Source organism: Bufo gargarizans, unplaced genomic scaffold (assembly GCF_014858855.1).
Source record: "Bufo gargarizans isolate SCDJY-AF-19 unplaced genomic scaffold, ASM1485885v1 fragScaff_scaffold_645_pilon, whole genome shotgun sequence".
Classification (NCBI taxonomy): domain Eukaryota; kingdom Metazoa; phylum Chordata; class Amphibia; order Anura; family Bufonidae; genus Bufo; species Bufo gargarizans.
The window spans coordinates 38,789-64,410 of NW_025334154.1; the positions used below are offsets into that span (position 1 = coordinate 38,789).

The 25,622-nt window shown below is 54.6% G+C and overlaps 1 protein-coding gene across 1 annotated transcript in view; it reads right to left on the reverse strand.

Annotated features, from left to right (window-relative positions):
- Positions 1 to 1,910: 1,910 nt before the first annotated feature.
- NR1I2 (nuclear receptor subfamily 1 group I member 2) overlaps positions 1,911 to 25,622 on the reverse strand; it is a 38,504-nt gene continuing 14,792 nt past the window's right edge. Inside the window, 9 exon segments of the mRNA XM_044273393.1 lie at positions 1,911 to 3,043; positions 4,596 to 4,704; positions 13,358 to 13,474; positions 13,565 to 13,710; positions 13,792 to 13,928; positions 14,168 to 14,290; positions 14,292 to 14,356; positions 16,699 to 16,829; positions 22,056 to 22,328. Of these exon segments, the coding sequence (XP_044129328.1) occupies positions 2,899 to 3,043; positions 4,596 to 4,704; positions 13,358 to 13,474; positions 13,565 to 13,710; positions 13,792 to 13,928; positions 14,168 to 14,290; positions 14,292 to 14,356; positions 16,699 to 16,829; positions 22,056 to 22,243 (1,161 nt within the window). The 5' untranslated portion in view covers positions 22,244 to 22,328 and the 3' untranslated portion in view covers positions 1,911 to 2,898.

Here is a 25,622-nt window from a genome sequence, read left to right on the forward strand (position 1 = left end):
TGAGGGCGACGTCCCTGTACTGGTGAGGGGCTGGCACTGGGCAGGGGAGGGGGCAGGCACTGGGCGGAGGACATCCCTGTACTGGTGAGGGGAGGGGCTGGCACTGGGCGGAGGACGTCCCTGTCCTGGGAAGGGGGCTGGCACTGGGCAGAGGACGCCCCTGTCCTGGGAAGGGGGCTGGCACTGGGCAGAGGACGCCCCTGTCCTGGGAAGGGGGCTGGCACTGGGCAGAGGACGCCCCTGTCCTGGGAAGGGGGCTGGCACTGGGCAGAGGACGCCCCTGTACTGGGAAGGGGGCTGGCACTGGGCAGAGGACGCCCCTGTACTGGGAAGGGGGCTGGCACTGGGCAGAGGACGCCCCTGTACTGGGAAGGGGGCTGGCACTGGGCAGAGGACGCCCCTGTACTGGGAAGGGGGCTGGCACTGGGCAGAGGACGCCCCTGTACTGGGAAGGGGGCTGGCACTGGGCAGAGGACGCCCCTGTACTGGGAAGGGGGCTGGCACTGGGCAGAGGACGCCCTGTACTGGGAAGGGGGCTGGCACTGGGCAGAGGACGCCCCTGTACTGGGAAGGGGGCTGGCACTGGGCAGAGGACGCCCCTGTACTGGGAAGGGGGCTGGCACTGGGCAGAGGACGCCCCTGTACTGGGAAGGGGGCTGGCACTGGGCAGAGGACGCCCCTGTACTGGGAAGGGGGCTGGCACTGGGCAGAGGACGCCCCTGTACTGGGAAGGGGGCTGGCACTGGGCAGAGGACGCCCCTGTACTGGGAAGGGGGCTGGCACTGGGCAGAGGACGCCCCTGTACTGGGAAGGGGGCTGGCACTGGGCAGAGGACGCCCCTGTACTGGGAAGGGGGCTGGCACTGGGCAGAGGACGCCCCTGTACTGGGAAGGGGCTGGCACTGGGCAGAGGACGCCCCTGTACTGGGAAGGGGGCTGGCACTGGGCAGAGGACGCCCCTGTACTGGGAAGGGGGCTGGCACTGGGCAGAGGACGCCCCTGTACTGGGAAGGGGGCTGGCACTGGGCAGAGGACGCCCCTGTACTGGGAAGGGGGCTGGCACTGGGCAGAGGACGCCCCTGTACTGGGAAGGGGGCTGGCACTGGGCAGAGGACGCCCCTGTACTGGGAAGGGGGCTGGCACTGGGCAGAGGACGCCCCTGTACTGGGAAGGGGGCTGGCACTGGGCAGAGGACGCCCCTGTACTGGGAAGGGGGCTGGCACTGGGCAGAGGACGCCCCTGTACTGGGAAGGGGGCTGGCACTGGGCAGAGGACGCCCCTGTACTGGGAAGGGGGCTGGCACTGGGCAGAGGACACCCCTGTACTGGGAAGGGGGCTGGCACTGGGCAGAGGACACCCCTGTACTGGGAAGGGGGCTGGCACTGGGCAGAGGACGCCCCTGTACTGGTGAGGTGAGGGAGCAGGCACTGGGCAGAGGACGCCCCTGTACTGGTGAGGTGAGGGAGCAGGCACTGGGCAGAGGACGCCCCTGTACTGGTGAGGTGAGGGAGCAGGCACTGGGCAGAGGATGCCCCTGTACTGGTGAGGTGAGGGAGCAGGCACTGGGTGGAGGCTGCTCCCAGACTGGTGAGGGAAGGCACTGGGAGGAGGGCTCCAAAGTACTGGTGAGAGGGTTGGCACTCGTGTACTGGTGAGGAGAGAGGACTGGCACTGGGTGGAGGGTGTTCCTGTACTGGTAAGGGGGCAGGCACTGGGTGGATGGCTCTCCCGCACTGGTGAGGGGGCTGGCACTGGGAGGGGGACGCTCGTGTACTGGTCAGGTGAAGGGACTGGCACCAGTGCGCCTGTACTGGCAAGGGGACAGGCACTAAGATGAAGGCACTACTGTACTGGTAAGATAAGAGGGCTGGACACTGGGAATAGGGTGCTCTTGTACTGGTGAGGGGGGGTCTCTGAATAACCTACAGTATAAATTTTGATAAAAATCGGTAAATCCCCTATACTTCAATCACCCCCAAAGCTGCAGTCACAATTCCGTTCGCGCTCAGGCAGCTCTTCTGGGAGGATCTGTGATCACAGCCCAGATGGATTTCAAGTAGCATCGGCATAATGGGAAGTACAGCTCTGGGGGTGACTGAGGGGAAGATTTGATGTAACAGCAGAGTTCTCATTGCAGCTTTGGAGAGGACTGGAGTATGAGACATGATGTCATGCTCAGAAGCCCTTTCCTGTGGCCCCCAGTTCTCCATAAATAAGAGACACTCTGGGGCCCCCACAGGCGGCACTCGTTATGGCGCTGGTTCACTTTACTGCACCTTGTTCCCCTGTTGCACTACAGTCACATCAAGAGCTGCAATCATAATTCTGGGAAATGTGGGGTTCAGCAGACTATGACCATCATGCTGCCTTGTGGGGTCAGCCAGGAATATTGTGAACGCAGCTCTGGAAGTGGCGAGAGTATAAGACCTGATTCAATCATGACCGATCAGGGGCAGAGGTGACAAATGAGCTCCTGCAACCTGAAAAAAAATACAAAAAAACATCCTGAAGAATAAAATCACTGGGACGCAATTATCCAGTCACCTGACGCTGTGGGCGGAGTCATTTGAAGTGTCAGCTCTGGTGGTAGCTTATTCCCTGAAGAGGAGCCGGAGCGTCCATGCGGCGGCCGCCCCCGAGAGGCGGTTCCCTGATAGCGTCATGTCCTGAGACCGCCGCCGCCGCGTGGCTCCTGTCGTGGTCACTAGAAACTCTGCAATTTCCGAAAATTCACATCAAAGTGTTCGGCTTCGGCGGGTCCGTCTGTCGGGGGCGCGGCGCTCACCTTCACATCAACGCACACAACGTACCGACAACATAACTGAGCTCAGACGCGGAGCTAGCCCCCGCACAGACGGACACCGCTAATACAGTGAGGGCCCCGAGGACGGCCGGCGGGTCACTCAGACAATCGGCTGAACATCTCGTGCATCAGGGGGCTGTAGTCCGGCTGAATGTCCCAGATGTGCAGGATCTGCTTACTGTACTCGTCGTTAATGGAACGCAGCTCCGTCAGACACTCCATGATCTTGGCGAAAAGGAACCTGCGACCAAACACCGAAGGCTGACGTCAGAGGGGGGCAACACGTGACACCGGGGGCAGGGAAGGCGTCACGCCCCTGTACGGGGGTCACAGGGGGCAGGGAAGGCGTCACAGGGGGCAGGGAAGGCGTCACGCCCCTGTACGGGGGTCACAGGGGGCAGGGAAGGCGTCACGCCCCTGTACGGGGGTCACAGGGGGCAGGGAAGGCGTCACGCCCCTGTACGGGGGTCACAGGGGGCAGGGAAGGCGTCACGCCCCTGTACGGGGGTCACAGGGGGCAGGGAAGGCGTCACGCCCCTGTACGGGGGTCACAGGGGGCAGGTAAGGCGTCACGCCCCTGTACGGGGGTCACAGGGGGCAGGTAAGGCGTCACGCCCCTGTACAGCGGTCACAGGGGGCAGGTAAGGCGTCACGCCCCTGTACAGCGGTCACAGGGGGCAGGTAAGGCGTCACGCCCCTGTACAGCGGTCACAGGGGCAGGTAAGGCGTCACGCCCCTGTACAGCGGTCACAGGGGGCAGGTAAGGCGTCACGCCCCTGTACAGCGGTCACAGGGGGCAGGTAAGGCGTCACGCCCTGTACAGCGGTCACAGGGGGCAGGTAAGGCGTCACGCTCCTGTACAGCGGTCACAGGGGGCAGGTAAGGCGTCACGCCCTGTACAGCGGTCACAGGGGGCAGGTAAGGCGTCACGCTCCTGTACAGCGGTCACAGGGGGCAGGTAAGGCGTCACGCTCCTGTACAGCGGTCCAGGGCAGGTATGCGTCACCCCCCTTAGCGGCACAGGGAGGTAAGGCGTCACGCTCCTGTACAGCGGTCACAGGGGGCAGGTAAGGCGTCACGCTCCTGTACAGCGGTCACAGGGGGCAGGTAAGGCGTCACGCTCCTGTACAGCGGTCACAGGGGCAGGTAAGGCGTCACGCTCCTGTACAGCGGTCACAGGGGGCAGGTAAGGCGTCACGCTCCTGTACAGCGGTCACAGGGGGCAGGTAAGGCGTCACGCTCCTGTACAGCGGTCACAGGGGGCAGGTAAGGCGTCACGCTCCTGTACAGCGGTCACAGGGGGCAGGTAAGGCGTCACGCTCCTGTACAGCGGTCACAGGGGGCAGGTAAGGCGTCACGCTCCTGTACAGCGGTCACAGGGGGCAGGTAAGGCGTCACGCTCCTGTACAGCGGTCACAGGGGGCAGGTAAGGCGTCACGCTCCTGTACAGCGGTCACAGGGGGCAGGTAAGGCGTCACGCTCCTGTACAGCGGTCACAGGGGGCAGGTAAGGCGTCACGCTCCTGTACAGCGGTCACAGGGGGCAGGTAAGGCGTCACGCTCCTGTACAGCGGTCACAGGGGGCAGGTAAGGCGTCACGCTCCTGTACAGCGGTCACAGGGGGCAGGTAAGGCGTCACGCTCCTGTACAGCGGTCACAGGGGGCAGGTAAGGCGTCACGCCCCTGTACAGCGGTCACCGGGGGCCCCTGTATTGGGAGGTGACTGGAGGATTCTACAAGATTAAACATTTGTTTTCTGGGGGGGCTGATCACATGACACACGTGACCCCTCACCTGTTCTCCAGAGATGGCGGCCGCTGGCTCTCGATATAAGCCATGAGGGTTACCGCCAGATGCTCCTGCGTCCGATCGATGTTTGCACGGTTGCTGACGCCCGGCCGGTCTGAAAGAAGTCACAAGATACAAGAAAACCTAGAGCATCACTGGGCGCCGGGTCACGTGACCCCAGGTCCCACTATTAACAAGCGTGTGCTCACGTGACATGGGGGCAGCACAGAGGCGACACGTGACATGGGGGCAGCACAGAGGCGACACGTGACATGGGGGCAGCACAGAGGCGACACGTGACATGGGGGCAGCACAGAGGCGACACGTGACATGGGGGCAGCACAGAGGCGACACGTGACATGGGGGCAGCACAGAGGCGACACGTGACATGGGGGCAGCACAGAGGCGACACATTACACACTGCAAGGGGGGGGAGGGGGGGCAAAGTGAAGACACGTGACACATGACATGGGGCAGCACAGAGGTGACACATGACATGGGGCAGCACAGAGGTGACACATGACATGGGGCAGCACAGAGGTGACACATGACATGGGGCAGCACAGAGGTGACACATGACATGGGGCAGCACAGAGGTGACACATGACATGGGGCAGCACAGAGGTGACACGTGACATGGGGCAGCACAGAGGTGACACGTGACATGGGGGCAGCACAGAGGTGACACGTGACATGGGGGCAGCACAGAGGTGACACGTGACATGGGGGCAGCACAGAGGTGACACGTGACATGGGGGCAGCACAGAGGTGACACATGACATGGGGGCAGCACAGAGGTGACACATGACATGGGGGCAGCACAGAGGTGACACATGACATGGGGGCAGCACAGAGGTGACACATGACATGGGGGCAGCACAGAGGTGACCATGACATGGGGCAGCACAGAGGTGACATGACATTGGGGCAGCACAGAGGTGACACATGACATGGGGGCAGCACAGAGGTGACACATGACATGGGGGCAGCACAGAGGTGACATGACATGGGGGCAGCACAGAGGTGACACATGACATGGGGGCAGCACAGAGGTGACACGTGACATGGGGGTAGCACAGAGGTGACACATGACATGGGGGCAGCACAGAGGTGACACATGACATGGGGGCAGCACAGAGGTGACATGACATGGGGGCAGCACAGAGGTGACACATGACATGGGGCAGCACAGAGGTGACACATGACATGGGGCAGCACAGAGGTGACACATGACATGGGGCAGCACAGAGGTGACACATGACATGGGGGTAGCACAGAGGTGACACGTGACACATGACATGGGGGTAGCACAGGGATGACACGTGACTTGCTGCTGCAATGCTCACCAGTTTTTAACCCCTTGAGGGGAGCGCACATGTTTCTATTCTTTCCTTCATCCATTTGGGGCTTTCTAATGTCAACAACAGGCCCCATAATGGAGACTGCAGTCGCTGAGGGAAACCGGATCAGGTCCAGACTCGGGAGGAGGCCACACCTGTCGTTTTGCGTATTTTTTTGGGATGGGGAAGGGGCGGGTGGTCTGATTAATCTAGGGGGGTCTCTTCTGGGGTCACATTAATCTAGGGGTGTCTCTTCTGGGGTCACATTCATCTAGGGGTGTCTCTTCTGGGGTCACATTCATCTAGGGGGGTCTCTTCTGGGGTCACATTCATCTAGGGGGGTCTCTTCTGGGGTCACATTCATCTAGGGGGGTCTCTTCTGGGGTCACATTCATCTAGGGGGGTCTCTTCTGGGGTCACATTCATCTAGGGGGGTCTCTTCTGGGGTCACATTCATCTAGGGGGGTCTCTTCTGGGGTCACATTCATCTAGGGGGTCTCTTCTGGGGTCACATTCATCTAGGGGGTCTCTTCTGGGGTCACATTCATCTAGGGGGTCTCTTCTGGGGTCACATTCATCTAGGGGGGTCTCTTCTGGGGTCACATTCATCTAGGGGGGTCTCTTCTGGGGTCACATTCATCTAGGGGGGTCTCTTCTGGGGTCACATTCATCTAGGGGGGTCTCTTCTGGGGTCACATTCATCTAGGGGGGTCTCTTCTGGGGTCACATTCATCTAGGGGGTCTGTTCTGGGGGTCACATTCATCTAGGGGGGTCTGTTCTGGGGGTCACATTCATCTAGGGGGGTCTGTTCTGGGGGTCACATTCATCTAGGGGGGTCTGTTCTGGGGGTCACATTAATCTAGGGGGGTCTGTTCTGGGGGTCACATTAATCTAGGGGGGTCTGTTCTGGGGGTCACATTAATCTAGGGGGTCTGTTCTGGGGGTCACATTAATCTAGGGGGGTCTGTTCTGGGGGTCACATTAATCTAGGGGGGTCTGTTCTGGGGGTCACATTAATCTAGGGGGTCTGTTCTGGGGGTCACATTAATCTAAGGGGTCTGTTCTGGGGTCACATTAATCTAGGGGTCTGGCCTGGGGTCACATTAATCTAGGGGTCTGGCCTGGGGTCACATTAATCTAGGGGTCTGGCCTGGGGTCACATTAATCTAGGGGTCTGGTCTGGGGTCACATTAATCTAGGGGGTCTGGGGTCACATTAATCTAGGGGTCTGGGGTCACATTAATCTAGGGGTCTGGGGTCACATTAATCTAGGGGTCTGGGGTCACATTAATCTAGGGGTCTGGGGTCACATTAATCTAGGGGTCTGGCCTGGGGTCACATTAATCTAGGGGTCTGGCCTGGGGTCACATTAATCTAGGGGTCTGGCCTGGGGTCACATTAATCTAGGGGTCTGGCCTGGGGTCACATTAATCTAGGGGTCTGGCCTGGGGTCACATTAATCTAGGGGGTCTGTTCTGGGGTCACATTAATCTAGGGGGGTCTGTTCTGGCGTCACATTAATCTAGGGGGGTCTGTTCTGGGGTCACATTAATCTAGGGGTCTGGTCTGGGGTCACATTAATCTAGGGGGATCTGTTCTGGGGTCACATTAATCTAGGGGGGTCTGTTCTGGGGTCACATTAATCTAGGGGGTCTGTTCTGGGGTCACATTAATCTAGGGGGTCTGTTCTGGGGTCACATTAATCTAGGGGGTCTGATCTGGGGTCACATTAATCTAGGGGGTCTGTTCTGGGGTCACATTAATCTAGGGGTCTGTTCTGGGGTCACATTAATCTAGGGGTCTGTTCTGGGGTCACATTAATCTAGGGGGGTCTGTTCTGGGGTCACATTAATCTAGGGGGGTCTGTTCTGGGGGTCACATTAATCTAGGGGGTCTGATCTGGGGTCACATTAATCTAGGGGGGTCTGATCTGGGGTCACATTAATCTAGGGGTCTGGTCTGGGGGTCACATTAATCTAGGGGGGCTGATCTGGGGGTCACATTAATCTAGGGGGGTATGGTCTGGGGTCACATTAATCTAGGGGGTATGGTCTGGGGTCACATTAATCTAGGGGGTATGGTCTGGGGTCACATTAATCTAGGGGGTATGGTCTGGGGTCACATTAATCTAGGGGGGTCTGGTCTGGGGGTCACATTAATCTAGGGGGTCTGGTCTGGGGGTCACATTAATCTAGGGGGTCTGTCTGGGGTCACATTAATCTAGGGGGTCTGGTCTGGGGTCACATTAATCTAGGGGTCTGGTTCTGGGGTCACATTAATCTAGGGGGTCTGTTCTGGGGTCACATTAATCTAGGGGGTCTGTTCTGGGGTCACATTAATCTAGGGGGTCTGTTCTGGGGTCACATTAATCTAGGGGTCTGTTCTGGGCGTCACATTAATCTAGGGGGTCTGTTCTGGGCGTCACATTAATCTAGGGGGTCTGTTCTGGGGTCACATTAATCTAGGGGGTCTGTTCTGGGGTCACATTAATCTAGGAGGGTATGGTCTGGGGTCACATTAATCTAGGGGGGTCTGTTCTGGGGTCACATTAATCTAGGGGGGTCTGTTCTGGGGTCACATTAATCTAGGGGGTCTGTTCTGGGGTCACATTAATCTAGGGGGTCTGTTCTGGGGTCACATTAATCTAGGGGGGTCTGATCTGGGGTCACATTAATCTAGGGGGTCTGATCTGGGGTCACATTAATCTAGGGGGTCTGATCTGGGTCACATTAATCTAGGGGGTCTGATCTGGGGTCACATTAATCTAGGGGGGTCTGGTCTGGGGGTCACATTAATCTAGGGGGGGTCTGATCTGGGGTCACATTAATCTAGGGGGGTCTGTTCTGGGGGTCACATTAATCTAGGGGGGTCTGTTCTGGGGGTCACATTAATCTAGGGGTCTGTTCTGGGGTCACATTAATCTAGGGGGGTCTGTTCTGGGGTCACATTAATCTAGGGGGGTCTGTTCTGGGGTCACATTAATCTAGGGGTCTGGTCTGGGGTCACATTAATCTAGGGGTCTGGTCTGGGGTCACATTAATCTAGGGGTCTGGTCTGGGGTCACATTAATCTAGGGGTCTGGTCTGGGGTCACATTAATCTAGGGGTCTGGTCTGGGGTCACATTAATCTAGGGGTCTGGCCTGGGGTCACATTAATCTAGGGGGGTCTGTTCTGGCGTCACATTAATCTAGGGGGGTCTGTTCTGGGGTCACATTAATCTAGGGGTCTGGTCTGGGGTCACATTAATCTAGGGGGGTCTGTTCTGGGGTCACATTAATCTAGGGGGTCTGTTCTGGGGTCACATTAATCTAGGGGGGTCTGTTCTGGGGTCACATTCATCTAGGGGGGGTCTGTTCTGGCGTCACATTAATCTAGGGGGTCTGTTCTGGGCGTCACATTAATCTAGGGGTCTGTTTCTGGGGTCACATTAATCTAGGGGGTCTGGTCTGGGGTCACATTAATCTAGGAGGTATGGTCTGGGGTCACATTAATCTAGGGGGGTCTGTTCTGGGGTCACATTAATCTAGGGGGTCTGTTCTGGGGGTCACATTAATCTAGGGGGTCTGTTCTGGGGTCACATTAATCTAGGGGGTCTGTTCTGGGGTCACATTAATCTAGGGGGTCTGATCTGGGGTCACATTAATCTAGGGGGTCTGATCTGGGGTCACATTAATCTAGGGGTCTGATCTGGGGGTCACATTAATCTAGGGGGTCTGATCTGGGGTCACATTAATCTAGGGGGTCTGTTCTGGCGTCACATTAATCTAGGGGGTCTGTTCTGGGGTCACATTAATCTAGGGGGGTCTGTTCTGGGGTCACATTAATCTAGGGGGTCTGTTCTGGGGTCACATTAATCTAGGGGGTCTGGTCTGGGGTCACATTAATCTAGGGGGTCTGGTCTGGGGGTCACATTAATCTAGGGGGTCTGATCTGGGGTCACATTAATCTAGGGGTCTGGTCTGGGGGTCACATTAATCTAGGGGGGTCTGATCTGGGGTCACATTAATCTAGGGGGTATGGTCTGGGGTCACATTAATCCTAGGGGGTCTGTTCTGGGGTCACATTAATCTAGGGGGGTCTGTTCTGGCGTCACATTAATCTAGGGGTCCTGTTCTGGGGGTCACATTAATCTAGGGGGTCTGTTCTGGCGTCACATTAATCTAGGGGGTCTGTTCTGGGGTCACATTAATCTAGGGGGTCTGTTCTGGCGTCACATTAATCTAGGGGGTCTGTTCTGGGTCACATTAATCTAGGGGGTCTGTTCTGGGGTCACATTAATCTAGGAGGTCTGTTCTGGGGTCACATTAATCTAGGAGGTATGGTCTGGGGTCACATTAATCTAGGGGGTCTGGTCTGGGGTCACATTAATCTAGGGGTCTGGTCTGGCGTCACATTAATCTAGGGGGGTCTGTTCTGGGGTCGGAGTTGATTTTTCAGTGTCTATTGTATTACTTGATTAAAGTCTCTTTTCACCAAAAAATAATAGTTGTTACGGGTACCCCAAGATAAGCCTCTCGGGGGGGGGGGGGGGCATGATGAACTCCACTTTCAGTCCTCGGATTGGAGAGGCAGCCGCACTCTGCTTACAATGTGACCACAAAACTAATACCGCCATACAGCGGTCCGCAAAAAATATGGATGACGTTCATGTGCATTAGATATTTTTTGGAACAGCTGCCCCCAATAGAACAGTCCTATCCCTGTCCGTAATGTGGGCAATAATATTACAGGTGGAGCAGACCCAAGCGCCACCGATTACAGGTGGAGCAGACCCAAGCGCCACCGATTACAGGTGGAGCAGACCCAAGCGCCACCGATTACAGGTGGAGGTGACCCAAGCGCCACCGATTACAGGTGGAGGTGACCCAAGCGCCACCGATTACAGGTGGAGGTGACCCAAGCGCCACCGATTACAGGTGGAGCAGAGCCAAGCGCCACCGATTACAGGTGGAGCAGAGCCAAGCGCCACCGATTACAGGTGGAGCAGAGCCAAGCGCCACCGATTACAGGTGGAGCAGAGCCAAGCGTGGATCACACGCCCCTTTTGAGGAAGCTGTGCGAAACGCGCGTCAGGGGTGCGCTCACTCAGGTCTCCAGGTTGGTTCCCCTGTGAATGTTATTATTGATACATGTATGTATGTTCTCATGCTGGTAGCGTATTTGGGTGCTAGGTGTTACTTGTGATTTATTATACCACTGGTGTTGAGTACTCTGCTGCACATTGCACCCATTTATGCTGAGAACAAAGACTAGCATGGTGTTACTTATATTTTAAGCTGATGCCACTCTATGGTCTGGTTTATGAGATGGTTTATCTCAGATATTTTAGCCATTAGGCTTAATTAGACCAAGAGTGGATACATGCTTGGGGGATAAATCCACCATCTGGAACCTTGGTGTTGCGCCGGCCCACAGTGCCATTTCATTACTGCAATTTTGTTCATCAATTTTATCCATTACTGTCTTTATTGTTGTCCTTATGTGATGATTTAATAAAATATACAATTTTTGCATATGTGTTCTTGTCTTTCGGATTCATGAGTTTATTCTCACATATGGTTTTCTCACTGGCTGAGAATTTATTGTCGGTTCTACGATTACAGGTGGAGCAGAGCCAAGCGCCACCGATTACAGGTGGAGCAGAGCCAAGCGCCACCGATTACAGGTGGAGCAGAGCCAAGCGCCACCGATTACAGGTGGAGCTGACCCAAGCGCCACCGATTACAGGTGGAGCTGACCCAAGCGCCACCGATTACAGGTGGAGCAGACCCAAGCGCCACCGATTACAGGTGGAGCAGACCCAAGCGCCACCGATTACAGGTGGAGCAGACCCAAGCGTCACCGATTACAGGTGGAGCTGACCCAAGCGCCACCGATTACAGGTGGAGCTGACCCAAGCGCCACCGATTACAGGTGGAGCTGACCCAAGCGCCACCGATTACAGGGGGGGGGGGGGGCATGATGAACTCCACTTTCAGTCCTCGGATTGGAGAGGCAGCCGCACTCTGCTTACAATGTGACCACAAAACTAATACCGCCATACAGCGGGACTGACTCCGCCTTAATCCAGCCCCCGACTACACTGACCACACCCCCGCCCCTGGGGTTCATGCACACGACCGTATGTATTTTGCGGTCCGCAAAAAATATGGATGACGTTCATGTGCATTAGATATTTTTTGGAACAGCTGCCCCCAATAGAACAGTCCTATCCCTGTCCGTAATGTGGGCAATAATATTACAGGTGGAGCAGACCCAAGCGCCACCGATTACAGGTGGAGCAGACCCAAGCGCCACCGATTACAGGTGGAGCAGACCCAAGCGCCACCGATTACAGGTGGAGCAGAGCCAAGCGCCACCGATTACAGGTGGAGCAGAGCCAAGCGCCACCGATTACAGGTGGAGCAGACCCAAGCGCCACCGATTACAGGTGGAGGTGACCCAAGCGCCACCGATTACAGGTGGAGCAGAGCCAAGCGCCACCGATTACAGGTGGAGCAGAGCCAAGCGCCACCGATTACAGGTGGAGCAGAGCCAAGCGCCACCGATTACAGGTGGAGCAGAGCCAAGCGCCACCGATTACAGGTGGAGCAGAGCCAAGCGCCACCGATTACAGGTGGAGCAGAGCCAAGCGCCACCGATTACAGGTGGAGCAGAGCCAAGCGCCACCGATTACAGGTGGAGCAGAGCCAAGCGCCACCGATTACAGGTGGAGCAGACCAAGCGCCACCGATTACAGGTGGAGCAGACCCAAGCGCCACCGATTACAGGTGGAGCTGACCAAGCGCCACCCAAGGCGCCCAAGCGCCACCGATTACAGGTGGAGCTGACCCAAGCGCCACCGATTACAGGTGGAGCAGACCCAAGCGCCACCGATTACAGGTGGAGCAGACCCAAGCGCCACCGATTACAGGTGGAGCAGACCCAAGCGCCACCGATTACAGGTGGAGCTGACCCAAGCGCCACCGATTACAGGTGGAGCTGACCCAAGCGCCACCGATTACAGGTGGAGCTGACCCAAGCGCCACCGATTACAGGTGGAGCTGACCCAAGCGCCACCGATTACAGGTGGAGATGACCCAAGCGCCACCGATTACAGGTGGAGATGACCCAAGCGCCACCGATTACAGGTGGAGATGACCCAAGCGCCACCGATTACAGGTGGAGATGACCCAAGCGCCACCGATTACAGGTGGAGGATGACCCAAGCGCCACCGATACAGGTGGAGGTGACCCAAGCGCCACCGATTACAGGTGGCGCAGACCCAAGCGCCACCGATTACAGGTGGAGATGACCCAAGCGCCACCGATTACAGGTGGAGCAGACCCAAGCGCCACCGATTACAGGTGGAGCAGACCCAAGCGCCACCGATTACAGGTGGAGCAGACCCAAGCGCCACCGATTACAGGTGGAGGGCTCCTGTACCTGTGGAGAACAGGGAGATGGCTTGCATCAGTGCGTACTCCTCCACGTGCAGGCACAGCTTCTTCAGCATACAGTGGAATCGAATCAGTGGCTCTAAGAAGAGCTGACGGAAGCCGGCTGTGGGGGAGGGGACGAGATACAATCCATGTAATTATGGCAGAACACGTATACAGCGACATAAGCCCCGCAGGGGTGCTGCGTACTCACCAGCCGCCAAATCATCAACGTTGTAGTGTTGTGGTCCGCACAACCAGGTTCGCGTATTGTAGTCAAAGACGGTGTTAAATCGGATGATGCAGAGCTCAATGGCGCAGCCCTTCAGGAGAGCGATCTGGTCCTCGATATCCAAATCCCTGAAAGAGCAGAGGTGTTGGGGGGGTCACACGGCCGGACAGACACGGACACCTGGCAGCCATTATATGAGGGGTCTGTACCTGAAATACGAGATGATTTTGGCAAATTCTATAATGCCCTTGATCACATAGGTGAGCAGGTCGGATATGTGAGGCAACATCAAGAAGACATAGGACTCCTGGAGCTGGCCCGGAGGACACGCGTGCCGCCTGGCGGGCTAACCGTGAAACAGAGAGGATATGAGGGTGATGACCTGTATCATCAGACGACACCCTCTGTCTACCCTGCCCCCTAATTAGCACTGAGCTGCAGTGTAAAGCATGGTGAAGGTATAAGGCAGCAGCCTTAACCTAAGAGAGGAGGTGAAGTCTACACTACCTCCGACTCCAACAGACAATGCAGCTGAGCTGGACCCGCTCTACATCACTGCCACCAGCCCTTTAATTTCGTTCATACCCGGTAGTTCCTGAAGTAGGTGAAGCTGCTGTCAAAGGTCTTCTTCAGAGCGTCTGTGAGCTGCCCCACCAGCACCTCCTGCTCCTCCGTCATGGTGGACACAGGGGAGGTAGGTCAGGATCTGGGACAAGCTCTGCCTCTTCTTAATGAGGGAGCGTCGCAGCTCCACGGCCTCGTCAGACATGATCACTGCGGGCGAGAGAGGAGGGAGGGATGAAAACATGGCGGAGCGCCTCACCTCAGGGCATCACAACTCGCTGTGTATCTGCTGTGCCCATTGTGACCACTGTCCACCAAAGTGTCTACTGTGGGTGCATGAGTATCTGAGGTAGAGCAAAGGAAGACCGCGGCCTGGTCTGAGGGATCACATTACATCATGTGGACGGCCGGGTGTGTGCATCACTTACCTGGAGAAGAGATGGCACCAGGTGCACTATGGGAAGAGGGCGGCCTGGTCTGAGGGATCACATTACATCATGTGGACGGCCGGGTGTGTGCGTCACTTACCTGGAGAAAAGATGGCACTAGGTGCACTATGGGAAGAAGGCGTCTGGTCTGAGGGATCACATTACATCATGTGGTCGGCTGGGTGTGTGCATCACTTACCTGGAGAAGAGATGGCACCAGGTGCACTATGGGAAGAAGGCGGCCTGGTCTGAGGGATCACATTACATCATGTGGACGTCACTTACCTGAGAAGAGATGGCACCAGGTGCACTATGGGAAGAAGGCGGCCTGGTCTGAGGGATCACATTACATCATGTGGACGGCTGGCTGTGTGCGTCACTTACCTGGAGAAAAGATAGCACCAGGTGCACTATGGGAAGAAGATGGCCTGGTCTGAGGGATCACATTACATCATGTGGACGGCCAGGTGTGTGTGCGTCACTTACCTGGAGAAGAGATGGCACCAGGTGCACTATGGGAAGAAGATGGCCTGGTCTGAGGGATCACATTACATCATGTGGACGGCCAGGTGTGTGTGCGTCACTTACCTGAGAAGAGATGGCACCAGGTGCACTATGGGAAGAGGGCGGCCTGGTCTGAGGGATCACATTACATCATGTGGACGGCCAGGTGTGTGTGCGTCACTTACCTGAGAAGAGATGGCACCAGGTGCACTATGGGAAGAAGGCGGCCTGGTCTGAGGGATCACATTACATCATGTGGACGGCCGGGTGTGTGCGTCACTTACCTGGAGAAGAGATGGCACCAGGTGCACTATGGGAAGAGGGCGGCCTGGTCTGAGGGATCACATTACATCATGTGGACGGCTGGGTGTGTGCGTCACTTACCTGGAGAAGAGATGGCACCAGGTGCACTACGGGAAGAAGGCGGCCTGGTCTGAGGGATCACATTACATCATGTGGACGGCTGGGTGTGTGCGTCACTTACCTGGAGAAGAGATGGCACCAGGTGCACTATGGGAAGAGGGCGGCCTGGTCTAATGGATCACATTACATCATGTGGACGGCCAGGTGTGTGTGCGTCACTTACCTGGAGAAGAGATGGCTCCAGGTGCACTATGGGAAGAGGGCGGCCTGGTCTGAGGGATCACATTACATCATGTGGACGGCCAGGTGTGTGTGCGTCACTTACCTGGAGAAGAGATGGCACCAGGTGCACTACGGGAAGAAGGCGGCCTGGTCTGAGGGATCAGGTTACATCATGTGGACAGCAAGGTGTGTGTGTGTCACTTACCTGAAGAAGAGATGGCACCAGGTCCATTGTGGGAAGAAGGCGTCTGGTCTGATAGATTACATTATGTGGACAGCTGGGGGTGTGTGCGTCACTTACCTGGAGAACAGATGGCACCAGGTGCACTATGGGAAGAGGGTGGCCTTGTCTGATGGATTACATTATGTGGACAGCCGGGTGTGTGTGTGCGTCACTTACCTGAAGAAGAGATGGCACCAGGTGCATTGTGGGAAGAAGGCGTCTGGTCTGAGGAATCAGGTTACATCATGTGGACAGCAAGGTGTGTGTGCGTCACTTACCTGAAGAAGAGATGGCACCAGGTGCATTGTGGGAAGAAGGCGTCTGGTCTGAGGATTCAGGTTACATCATGTGGAGCTGCAAGGTGTGTAAGCGTCACTTACCTGGAGAACAGATGGCACCAGGTGCACTATGGGAAGAAGATGGCCTGGTCTGAGGGATCACATAAAATCATGTGGACGGCTGGATGTGTGTGCGTCACTTACCTGGAGAAGAGATGGCACCAGGTGCACTACGGGAAGAAGGAAATACAGCGGAGGCAGTGTGATGTTCTGGGCAATGTCCTACTGGAAGCCTTGGCTCCTGGCACGTTGCTGATATACCACCTACCTAACATTGTACAGACAAGTAACCCCTCTACAGCAGTAGTGCCCCCAGGACACGCAGAGTCCATGACTGGTCAGAGAGGGCACCGTACAATATTAAGCGAGTGGTTTTATCATTATGGCTGATGGGGGTATTAGTCACTAGTAACAAAGAGGTGACATGGATACGTGGGGTATGATCATCACACGGATATCTCATGGAGGACTCACACTCCTTCTTCATCCCGATGTCCAGACATTTCTTCAGCCGGCAGGCCTGGCAGTGCCGCCGGTTATTCTTGTTGATGACACAGGTGTTCTGGAAGGGGCACCTCAGCCGCAGGCTACGCTTCATGGCGCGTCTGGGGGAGAAAAGAGAGAACACGTGAAATCTGAGTCGAGCCGGAATGCGACACACGGGGAGAGGGACGGTAATGACCGTGACACACGGGGAGAGGAGGGGGACGGTAATGACCGCGACACACGGGGAGAGGAGGAGGACGGTAATGACCGCGACACACGGGGAGAGGAGGGGGACGGTAATGACCGCGACACACGGGGAGAGGAGGGGGACGGTAATGACCGCGACACACAGGGAGAGGAGGGGGACGGTAATGACCGCGACACACGGGGAGAGGAGGGGGACGGTAATGACCGCGACACACGGGGAGAGGAGGGGGACGGTAATGACCGCGACACACGGGGAGAGGAGGGGGACGGTAATGACCGCGACACACGGGGAGAGGAGGGGGGACGGTAATGACCGCGACACACGGGGAGAGGAGGGGGACGGTAATGACCGCGACACACGGGGAGAGGAGGGGGACGGTAATGACCGCGACTTATGAAGAGCATAAAAGTCCAATAAAGTGGGAGAGGGGTTTGTACAGTTTGTTTAAAAAAATAATTATATATATATATATTTTATTTTTAAAAAAAATCTGAAATCTGGGTGCTGCACCTTGCATTCTACATTGCCCGACACATCATCCATATCCAGACACTGGGTGGGGCAGGAGGACCCATACGAAGTATTGCAATGGGCCCCATGAGATCTGTGTGAACCCGTCCACATGTGTACACACACTTCTACATGTAAACCTACATCATATACACACAAATGGCTACACGCATTCATACATAGAACCTAAATAGAACACTTCTTCATGGGGTACACTGGACATCTAGGTACATGGCATGTGCTTCTGTGCCCGCCCCAACACCCATAGCACATCCATGCACCTGTTCTGCTGGTCTATGAGGTGGGAGCCGCCGGTGACGGGGCAGTTCCTTTGCATTATAACCCCTGAACCCAATAATTAACATCCATTTTCCAGTCTTCACATGCTCCATAGGTACTGGCGATGTCGCCGATTATACCCATACCACCCCCCCCCCCCCCCCCTCCTCCAAGAGTGGAACATTCCACCCCCTCTACATGTGCACTACAGTATTCAGTCCACATCAGAGTGTACCAACTGATCCTACAGGTGAGGGGGGGGACTCACAGGACCACGCTATCTCCATCCTTGTGTCCAGGGGCATACACAAGTCTCATAGGGCACTATATGGCATAAATACACTACTTACAAAAAGTCTGGGATATTTGGCTTGTGGGTGAAATTTCCAGATGACCCTAAAATGCCCTCTGACCTTTACAGTAGAACTTAATGTGACCTTCTGAATGCACATGTCCAACTGCTCAATGTTTCAGGACTTTTTGCACAACTTGCTGTTCTCCAACAAGGAGCTTAACAGCAAAACTCACACCAGGTGTTTGATCCATGAATCGCCCAATAAATGTCCTGGTTCCATTAGAATTGGTATTAAACAGTCCTCCTCATCATGCTGCTCACACTGTCACATCATGAGACCAAGACGACACCTAACAGTTGATGAACAGGACCTCGCCATTGTGAGGCTTCAAGCAGGATGTTCTCAGACTGAAGTGGCCCCTGAGCTTAGAGCGTCACAGAGAGTCATCAGCAGGTAGTATCAGAGATACAGAGACTGGAAGAGTCACAGAAAGGCAGAGAAGTGGACGTCCTTTGGCCACATCCCACGCTGATGAACACTGCTCTGTGGAACCGGATGATGAACGCCACACAACTCCAGGCACAATAAGGGAGGTGAGAGGCACCAAGTGTCACGCCAGACCATCGGAAACCGTTTACATCAGCGTGGTCCGAGTGCTAGACGACCTGCCAGGTACCTGACCGCACCACCAGGCACAGGCATCATCGTCTTGCATGGGCCAGGGAACATCTACACTGACGAGGGAGCAGTGGGCCTCAGTGATGTTTACCCAGTAGAAATTATGGCCGGCAACGATGTTGGAGACATCAAGGAGAGCGCTCTGCATCAGCCACTGTGGTCACCAGACGAGCCTGTGGTGGTGTCACAGTGTGGGCCGGTGTGTCTGGTCCATACAGAACTGTCCTACACTGACTAGTCCAGTGACAGGCCAGACCACCTGAAGAACATCAGTAATCCAGTCATTGTGCCTCTGCAGGAACAACACCGGCCTAATGTCATCTTCATGGTGGATAATGCTCCAGGTCATCGAGGTCCCATCATTAGGCAACGGCTGCTGGAGACTGGGGGACCTCACATGGAGCGGCCGGCACTTTCTCCAGACCTGAATCCCATTGAAAACCCATGGGATCAGCTGAATGGCCATGTAGAGGCTCGTAACTCTGTACCTCAGAACCTCCATGACCTGAGGGCCGCCCTTCAAGAAGACTGGGATGCCATGCCTCAGACAATAAGGCGACTTGTGAACAGCAGGAGGCGTCATAGTCAGGGTGGAATTGATGCTCAAGGCCACAGGACAAGTTCCTGAGACACGGACATTTTGTGGCGGTGTACCCAGCACTGTGGTCGGCTTCTGTGTCAGTAAATTGGGAGATGACCATCGCTGCTTCTACTTAATGCCCGACATAATATCACTGGAGCCGCAACTTTTTACGCTTTCCATATATTTCACCCGAAAGCCAAATATCCCTAACTTTTAGGGAGTAGTGTACATTGATAAACCTGCTGCCTACGGCCTCCACTAGGGGGCGCTGACTGCATAGGAATTTATGCAGTTACCATTTACTGGAATAGAAGCTGTGATGTCTCTTTGCACTGAGCTCCCCTAGTGGCAGCTGGGTTCTCTTGTCAGGAAAAGCCGTCCAGCATGGGGCCCTCCTCCCCGGGGCCCTGTATCAGTTGCGTGGTCTGCCTCCATTGACGGTATACACTGTGTGCCCCAGCGATCAGATCTCACATCTTCTATGGTCAGGGTCTCGTCCTCTTCTTCATTGTCCACTCACTGGTCTTACCCCTCCTTACTGATGAAAGCTTTCGCAGCTGCCGCCTGGCATTGAGCACCTCTAGCTGGCTGCTGACCAGTTCGTCCCAGTTCCTCCCCAGTACACGCGGGCACCCTCACCATTACTACATGGAGCACCTTATACCCACATGTGCGCTAATGGCAGCCGCTATACGGATGACCCTTCGCGCTTACCTCATGTTAAAGCTTCTAATGACAATTTTTTGGCTTGTGAGCTCTTAGGCCCGGCCACAGCGCGGTCCCGTGGTTGCCTAGCAACTGCCACTTTTTCTTAATGACCGACGACTATGTGAAAGGGGTCTACATAAGGGGGGGGCACCGATTGACTGCCGCATTATGTGACTCATAAGGATGGGGGCTCAAAAACACTTCACAATAAGCTCTTAGGGACTAATTGGCCAAGGTCGTTAGGCATGATGGCTGCCTAGCAACAACAGAGACGTTCCTGGAAAACCTGGCGCACGCGGTAAGTCCTTCTTCAGGAAGCCTTGGAAGATCTTACAGAGCCCCGCACCCTCCATGTCTCCCGTCATCTGCACCCGAAGCGGCTGATTAAAAAATGTAATTTTGGTAAAAATGAAGGAAGTGGTCGACAAAAATGAGTCACTGATTAACCCCTTAAGTAATTAGGGCGGACGATCGGCTCTGCACGTCACCGGCAGAAAAACATCTCTGCTAAAAACAGAAAAAACAAACGCGGCGCAGCCTCCCCGACGTGACAGCAGCACGCAGCCCCTCACAGTGTACCCCCCGCCATCACCGAGAGGAGTCCGAGCCAAATCTACGTCCCCAGAGGGGAGTCAAAAAGTCCCAGTATAGAAATCCACACGACAATGGGATCCCCAATACAGCGCCAATGACTCCTGGCAGAAGAAATACCGCCAGAGAGAGAAAAACTTGCCTCCGGCCCGGACGCCAGACCAGGTTCCTCCGGCCTCCGGCCCGGACGCCAGACCAGGTTCCTCCGGCCTCCGGCCCGGACGCCAGACCAGGTTCCTCCGGCCTCCGGCCTCCGGCCTCCGGCCCGGACGCCAGACCAGGTTCCTCCGGCCTCCGGCCTCCGGCCCGGACGCCAGACCAGGTTCCTCCGGCCTCCGGCCTCCGGCCCGGACGCCAGACCAGGTTCCTCCGGCCTCCGGCCTCCTGCCCGGACGCCAGACCAGTTTCCTCCGGCCTCCGGCCTCCGGCCCGGACGCCAGACCAGGTTCCTCCGTCCTCCGGCCTCCGGCCCGGACGCCAGACCAGGTTCCTCCGGCCTCCGGCCTCCGGCCCGGACGCCAGACCAGGTTCCTCCGGCCTCCGGCCTCCGGCCCGGACGCCAGACCAGGTTCCTCCGGCCTCCGGCCTCCGGCCCGGACGCCAGACCAGGTTCCTCCGGCCTCCGGCCTCCGGCCCGGACGCCAGACCAGGTTCCTCCGGCCTCCGGCCTCCGGCCCGGACGCCAGACCAGGTTCCTCCGGCCTCCGGCCCGGACGCCAGACCAGGTTCCTCCGGCCTCCGGCCCGGACGCCAGACCAGGTTCCTCCGGCCTCCGGCCCGGACGCCAGACCAGGTTCCTCCGGCCTCCGGCCCGGACGCCAGACCAGGTTCCTCCGGCCTCCGGCCCGGACGCCAGACCAGGTTCCTCCGGCCCGGACGCCAGACCAGGTTCCTCCGGCCCGGACGCCAGACCAGGTTCCTCCGGCCCGGACGCCAGACCAGGTTCCTCCGGCCCGGACGCCAGACCAGGTTCCTCCGGCCCGGACGCCAGACCAGGTTCCTCCGGCCCGGACGCCAGACCAGGTTCCTCCGGCCTCCGGCCCGAAATGTATATTAAATATACAACAAACATAAAAACACACTATTAAATAAAAAAGAAAAACATCAAAATAAAACTAAAAATACTAAACACTAACATAACAATAAATACCGCTATATAAAAAGGGACAATTTGGTCACTTGGCATTTTTTCTGGTGGCGTGGCTCCTTTAAGAGCAGTCAGTAGCGGTTTCCCTGTGGCTGATGTGACTGCTAGGACCGGCGTGGTCTCGGCGGTGGCGGTCAGGAGTAGATTTGTCGCAGTTAACCTGTTTACATTTATCAGCAGCTCACGTTTTGCGTTCTCGGCTGCGGCCGTCGCGTGGGCCAATGTGAACAGTCTCCGATTTCTCTAATGTTCTATCAATATCGGAAGGTTTAAAGGGGGGGGCCAGTTACGTTGTTGGCGGCTTTCCTAGCAGGGTCCTTACCCTCCCCCATCATGAACACTTACCTGAAGAAGCCCTTGCAGCCTTCACACGTCATGGCATTGAAATGATATCCCGTAGCTCGGTCGCCACAAGCGCGGCAGATTTTCGGTTCGCCGTCATCCTCATCATCGCCGGTCCCGCAGCTGGTGGAGGCGTCTTCCTCCTCCTCCTCCTCTTCCTCCAATACGATGGTTTCCTGAACCTTGGACATGGTTTGGTCGCAGAGTCCTGATGCTCGGGAACAGCCACGTCTTATAGAATCCGGACAGTCTCGTCGCGCGGCCAAACGGGCGGATCTACGAGGAATCAGAACAAGGAGTATTAATAGAGGACCCTGCTGAGGGGACGGGGGCAGGAGAGGCAGATACACACGAGACCCCGTCATGGACGCTCAATGACGGGACCCGTACCCGGATGGAAATTAGCTTGTTACTAGCAATTAGCGTCCGTAGCGACAGCCTGTGTGTCCATGGCAACAGAACCACGACCGGACGGATAATCCATACCGGCTGAAATCTGCCTCTGGGGCCGGCGGGTGCGAGGCAAGGAAGGAAACTGACGTGTAACTGCTGCAGCCAATCACTGCTCGCAGCGCTCACGTGTATATAAATACGTACGCACACATGTACGTTTCTATGTAAGTCTGTGTAATTTCGGTGTAAAATTATAAAAATTAAAAAAGTATAAAAACAGAAGAGAAACATGAAGACATCGGCTGCAGAAAAACAAATGTATAACGCAAGGAATAGTCGGCGACCGCATGGACCGCACAGTCTCATTTAACAAATGTGTACAATTTTTGTTTTTTGGATTTCCATGATGAAATTATGCTTTTCGGACAGAACCGTTAGATCATTCCATCGCCGCACCCTCAAAGACATCCAATCAGAAGGCAAAGAGTCGCTCTAATGGTGGACGTTCACCCGCATGGACGCAACCGCTGGTTATCTCCGAATTATAGGACAGGAGGGGAAGCGCGTTCTCCGAGGGCTCAAACCCGAGACCAATCACCTTATAAAATATCACAGCAGCAGAAGGGGAGGCGGCGGAGAGGACACGACCCCCATCAAGGACCACAAAAACTTTTCTAGGAAACTGAGACTAAAATAACATTTGGGTGACTGCAGGTTCATTGGATTCCTAAACTTCAGGGACCCTACTGACCTGTCAGGGTGCAAAGACTACAACCTCCAGGGTGCGGACACTGACGGTACGGGAGGACAGATGAGGAACGTCTTAGGGAGGGACACAGCGGAGAGTCCACAGAAGACACAACCGACTCACTGCTACTGCACAGGGTCCAGAACCTCCACCTCAGGTCATAACCAAAACTGCTCACTGCACTACAACTCTCAACGGATATAAAAGAAGGCAGTATTATAGTAGTTATATTCTTGTATACAGGAGGCAGTATTATAGCAGTTATATTCTTGTACATAGGAGCAGTATTATAGTAGTTATATTCTTGTACATAGGAGCAGTATTATAGTAGTTATATTCTTGTACATAAGAGCAGTATTATAGTAGTTATATTACTGTACATAGGAGGCAGTATTATAGTAGTTATATTCTTGTACATAGGAGCAGTATTATAGTAGTTATATTCTTGTACATAGGAGGTAGTATTATAGTAGTTATATTCCTGTACATAGGAGCAGTATTATAGTAGTTATATTCTTGTACATAGGAGGTAGTATTATAGTAGTTATATTCCTGTACATAGGAGCAGTATTATAGTAGTTATATTCTTGTACAGAGGAGCAGTATTATAGTAGTTATTTTCTTGTACATAGGAGCAGTATTATAGTAGTTATATTCCTGTACATAGGAGCAGTATTATAGTAGTTATATTCCTGTACATAGGAGCAGTATTATAGCAGTTATATTCTTGTACATAGGAGGCAGTATTATAGTAGTTATATTCCTGTACATAGGAGCAGTATTCTAGTAGTTATATTCCTGTACATAGGAGGCAGTATTATAGTAGTTATATTCTTGTACAGAGGAGCAGTATTATAGTAGTTATATTCTTGTACACAGGAGGCAGTATTATAGTAGTTATATTCCTGTACATAGGAGGCAGTATTATAGTAGTTATATTCCTGTACATAGGAGGCAGTATTATAGTAGTTATATTCCTGTACATAGGAGCAGAATTATAGTAGTTATAGTCTTGTACATAGGAGCAGTATTATAGTAGTTATATTCTTGTACATAGGAGCAGTATTATAGTAGTTATATTCTTGTACACAGGAGGCAATATTATAGTAGTTATATTCTTGTACACGGGAGGCAGTATTACAATAATATTCTTGCACATAGGAGCAGTATATCATTTTGGGCTTTCTCATGTGATAATTCCCGCACTAGTAATGACACTATTAGCAGAGCCCGGTCTCCCCTTTACCATAGTGACATGATGATCCCACATAATGTGTACAGTTTTTAGCTCTTGTAGCTGTCCACACACGTGTTAAATGGCCACAAGTGGAAACACGATACACATGTCAAACTTACTGTGGGATAATGATTGTCCGGGAATGTGTCAATCCTCCGTCATGATGCCCTCAGGGATGCCACAGAGCGGGTTACAATGAACAGCAGCTGGGAAATACCACGTCTTTAAATCGTCCTCTACTGTCAAGATGTTTAAGAAGTTTAGAAAAGCTGGGTGACAACAATAGTAACCATCACCCGCTGACCCCAAAGGAGATGGAACCTGGAGGGGACTCTGGGATTAGCAGAGATCTAAATACAGCCTCAGATACAACCCGTACAGTCGTGGCCAAAAGTTTTGAGAATTACATAAATATTGGAAATTGGAAAAGTTGCTGCTTAAGTTTTTATAATAGCAATTTGCATCTACTCCAGAATGTCATGAAGATGATCAGATGAATTGCATCGTCCTTCTTTGCCATGAAAATTAACTTAATCCCAAAAAAACCGTTCCACTGCATTTCATTGCTGTCAGTAAAGGACCTGCTGAGATCATTTCAGTAATCGTCTTGTTACTCAGGTGAGAATGTTGACGAGCACAAGGCTGGAGATCATTATGTCAGGCTGATTGGGGTAAAATGGCAGACTTGACCTGTTAGGAGGGTGATGCTTGAAATCATTGTTCTTCCATTGTTAACCATGGTGACCTGCAGAGAAACGCGTGCCGCCATCATTGCGTTGCATAACAATGGCTTCACAGGCAAGGATATTGTGGCTACTAAGATTGCACCTCAATCAACAATTTATAGGATCATCAAGAACTTCAAGGAAAGAGGTTCAATTCTTGTTAAAGGGAACCTGTCACCCAAAAATCGCCTATTAAGCTGTTTACAGTACCTTATAGTGCTGTATACTCGTTTCTTGATGCACTTTTTGTTCGTTTTCCCGCATGTCTGCTCATTCAGAAATCGATGTTATATTCAGCTGCTGCCCCGTGCTTCAAGTCAGGCTTGAAGTCACGGGGGCAGCGGCCTCGGCGTCTTACATGGCCCTCTCCCCGCCCCCTGCCTCTGTTACTGACAGCCGAACTCCGAATCCGGGACCGCGCTCAACGGCCGCATGCGCAGTAAAGGGCGGCAGGAGCGCGGTCCCGG